The following is a 3638-nucleotide window of genomic DNA, read 5'->3' as shown; positions in this document are numbered from 1 at the left end:
CTTGTGGGGAGACCAGCAGGAAACAGATGGGCCTGCAGCCCCGAGGACATCCCCGGGCGCGGTGCCACCGGCGCGGAGGCCACCAGCTGGATGGTGATGTCACTGGGAAGCACGGGGCCACATTTTAAATTGATTCCGACAGTGATTGCACATATTAGGCGCTGCATAATTTTTGGTGAATGAATAAATGAGTGACTACAGATAGGTCTTTCCAGAAAATCCCAAAACCTTTTCATTAGACACGTGAGTCATAACAGGTCCTGCTTTATACTGCAAATAACCTCTTATGGCAGATCCCGGGACTTGATCAGGGACCGATGGAAATGAGGGGTGTTGGGACCCCCTCAGCAACTTTTCAAGACTGAGACATGGAAAGTACCTGTGGGGGATAGCACAGGCATCGGTCTAGACAGAGCCAGGCACTTGCTGCGTGACCTCAGGCAGCAGCAATAGGGACAAACCACATTTTAGAGAGCTTACAAAACCCGTGAGACACGGTGTAAGTGCTTTGCATGCGTTGGCATATTCAACCCTCACAGCCGCCTGTGGAGCTAGAGATTATTCTAACTCCCATCTTACAGATGAGAAAATGGGAGAATGGCAAGGTTACGTACTCGTATCTTGTCCAAGGTCACACACTGCTAGTAAGCGGCAGAGCTGGAACTTGAAACTCAGCAACGCGCCTCCAGTGTGTGGCCTCAGCCCTGCAGCACCCCCTCGACACCCACCTGCCTCTGTTTCCTCATCTGCAAAATGGGGATCCCTGTGCCCTCGTGCAGCATGGCCTGGGGAGCAAATGCGCCCATGCATCGTCCTTGGGGCCCTGCAGGCACACAGGTATCAGGCGGGACCTGAGCTTCGGGGCGGCCATCAGAAGCAGCACCGGCACCTGAGCCCCTCAGGATGAAACCCACTACAGTGCTCGTTACCCTGTAGACCAGGCGCCAAACGTCATGCAAGTCATATGGAAACCTCAAAAGCCAGATTTTTATCCGTGCTGGGGAGCTCCAGCACTGTTTTTTCCTTCTGGTGCTGGTATCGGAACAAGAACTGGGCGCCTTGAAAGGGCCGGGGGGGTTTGTTTGTCCCTGTCCCGAGCTCGCCATGAGGAGAGGACACTGGAGGGCGTGGTGTGTGCATTCCCCCCTTCCTCAGTTTGGAGATGAGTCCATACACGCGGGGTTATGGGTGCGTGGTCGGCAGCGTTCGGGAGAGGGCTCTGCCGTGTGCGTTCTGTTCCTAGGACCCCTACGCTGCCTTCTTTAAGATCGACACAGACCGGAACGGCATTGTCAGCATGCAGGACCTCCGCAAGTTACTGCAGCACCTACTGTTCAGCCTCAAAGACGAAGAGTTTGAGCATTTCCTGGGCCTTCTCGGCTTGAGACTTAGCGCCACCCTAAACTTTCGGGAATTTCGGAATTTGTTGGAGAAGACACCATTCAGAACAGATGACGCACCTCAAAGGCTCATTAGGTAAGAGGGCAGCACAGTTCCACGTCTGTCACATCAGCTGGCCTGGGCCCCACCAAACCCGGCCTCCCCACTGACCACCAGGGACAAAGGATGCAGCGCCTGCAGGTACAAGTATTTTGTCTCCTTAGTTCAAGGAAATCCTGCAGGGAGTATGCATTCAATGTAGAAAGACTAGGAAACAGACACAGATTAGAAGACACAACTTGGTCTGACCACCTATGAGCACCATTTTTGTATTTCCAGTCTGTGGATCAGTCCAATCTTTTTTCTATGCACATAAATACCTACATACACTTACATATTTTTCTTTTAATAAACCTGGGGTCAGCCGTGCCAAGTGCTTTGGGAGATGCAAGGGCCCCTTCCAGCCCGACCCCTGTCCACCCCAGGTCGGCCTCACTGGCGGTGAGGAGGAGAATCCGCATCTCACTGAGCTGTAACCCCCTCAGTCCCCTTGGCTTTCTCTCAGGAAGAGAGTATACTCCTTGAAGCAGTAGCGAGGCCTCCTATCTAACCAGTACCTGTCCCAGTCGGCTGAACGGTAAGATCTGCTGAATGCCGACATGTACGAATGAAGTAGCCGTTCAGCCCCTCCTTGACCAATCATTATAATACTAACGTTTGTGAAACGTTACTGTCCCCTATGATAACACAGAGGTGTGTTTTCTGCTACAGTGACACAGCATGGTGGTGACATTCACTGGGCTGTTTAGCCCTTGAGGCACTCGCAGCGCCCAGGGACTCCAGACAAGCACCCCTTCCACCAGGCAAGGGTAGCCCTGTGGAGGGGGGCCCCTCAGCCCCTGTCACAGGACCAGACTATGTGACACTTGGTTAAGCTACAGAAAGCCCTCTGATCTTACACTTTAGTTTCCCCCCCTGAATTTGTTGGGGTTTTTTGTTTGTTTCTATTCTTAAAAGCAAGCAAGCAAGAGTCTGTATTCTGTTACTGAGGGAGACGATCATGTAACACGTGAGCCGGACACCTGCTCCAAATGCTTAGGTTTTGAGGAGCTTTCACATGAGACTTGATTGCTTAGCATGAAAACAAAACAGAAAATACCCTTCAGAAGGAATTTTCTGGAAAGTGTGTGCAGAATGAACATGGAAAATTTCAACCACAAAGCACAATCTTCCCATTCAAATGAGTCAACTTTCTTACTTGTGTTTATTCATGCATTCATCAAATATTGACTGAGGGCCGACCACGTGCTAGATGTTGCCCCGGGACTAGGCGCTGCAGAGAGGAGTAAGACAGACGCTCCCTGTGAGAGGCTCACACTGAGTGTTGGACAGGCACAAAAATAAGGAGCTGCACTGAAATTCAAGGGCGTCTGAAGCGCCACGGGGAGGGGAGATTCTAAGCCTGCTCCAGCTGCCTAGAGAAAGTGGGGCATTTGAGTTGTGTCTTGAGGCATGAGTAGGAGTTTGTCAGGTGCAGGCTACCGGAATGGTAGTTCAAGGCCAGGGAACAGCGTTTGCAAAATCACAGAGGTGCGAGTGCCTAGCACATTCAGGAGATGAGGAGAGGGTGCGTGTGCAGGGGGGCGGCTGCGAAGGGGCTGGAGAGCCAGGCTGAGGAGTCCAGCCATGCGTGACGGTCGGCAGGAGAGGATTTTGTGTCACGGCGTGACACTGTGCTGTGGGGAGCTCCTTCGGCAGCCCCAGAGGGGAGAGAGGATGGCCGTGCAGGAGGAGAGGCAGGAGCCCAAGGAGACCCGGCTCGGGCTCCGGTGGTCTGGTGGAGGGAGAGCTCTGAGACGCCCACCGAGGCACTGCTCTAGAAACCCTCGCCCTTCCACGGCCAGACCCCCGCGCCTGAGCTTTGTGAAGCCACGCCCTTAGATACCGCAGCAGCCCTGCATAAGGAGGCGTTAGTTACCACCTGACCTTCCAGATGAAGGAACTGGGGCCTAGAGGGAAGACAGTGACTTGTCCGGAAGCACCCAGGTGACGGGTGGCGGGGCAGAGATTTGAACCCAGGGTGCCTGATGGGAGGGGCCGCTTTCTGTGCCCAGAGACCTTGCCGTCTCTCACGGTCCCCAGCCTCGCTCTTCTCCGCCGGCCAAACCTGCCGCCATCCTTTTCTGGAGGCCACCCCACCCTCTGGGCTTTGGCTCTCCACCTGCATCGCCACATCGCAATGCTTCTGAAAACCTGAA

General features: G+C 53.8%; 1 protein-coding gene across 1 annotated transcript in view; it reads left to right on the top strand.

The window, feature by feature from the left end:
* EFCAB6 (EF-hand calcium binding domain 6) overlaps positions 1 to 3638 on the top strand; it is a 183745-nt gene that overhangs the window by 135663 nt on the left and 44444 nt on the right. Inside the window, 1 exon segment of the mRNA XM_019632342.1 lies at positions 1244 to 1492. Within this exon segment, the coding sequence (XP_019487887.1) occupies positions 1244 to 1492 (249 nt within the window).

Source organism: Hipposideros armiger, unplaced genomic scaffold, assembly GCF_001890085.2.
Source record: "Hipposideros armiger isolate ML-2016 unplaced genomic scaffold, ASM189008v1 scaffold_1129, whole genome shotgun sequence".
NCBI lineage: Eukaryota > Metazoa > Chordata > Mammalia > Chiroptera > Hipposideridae > Hipposideros > Hipposideros armiger.
This window is presented reverse-complemented; position numbering and strand designations above follow the sequence as displayed.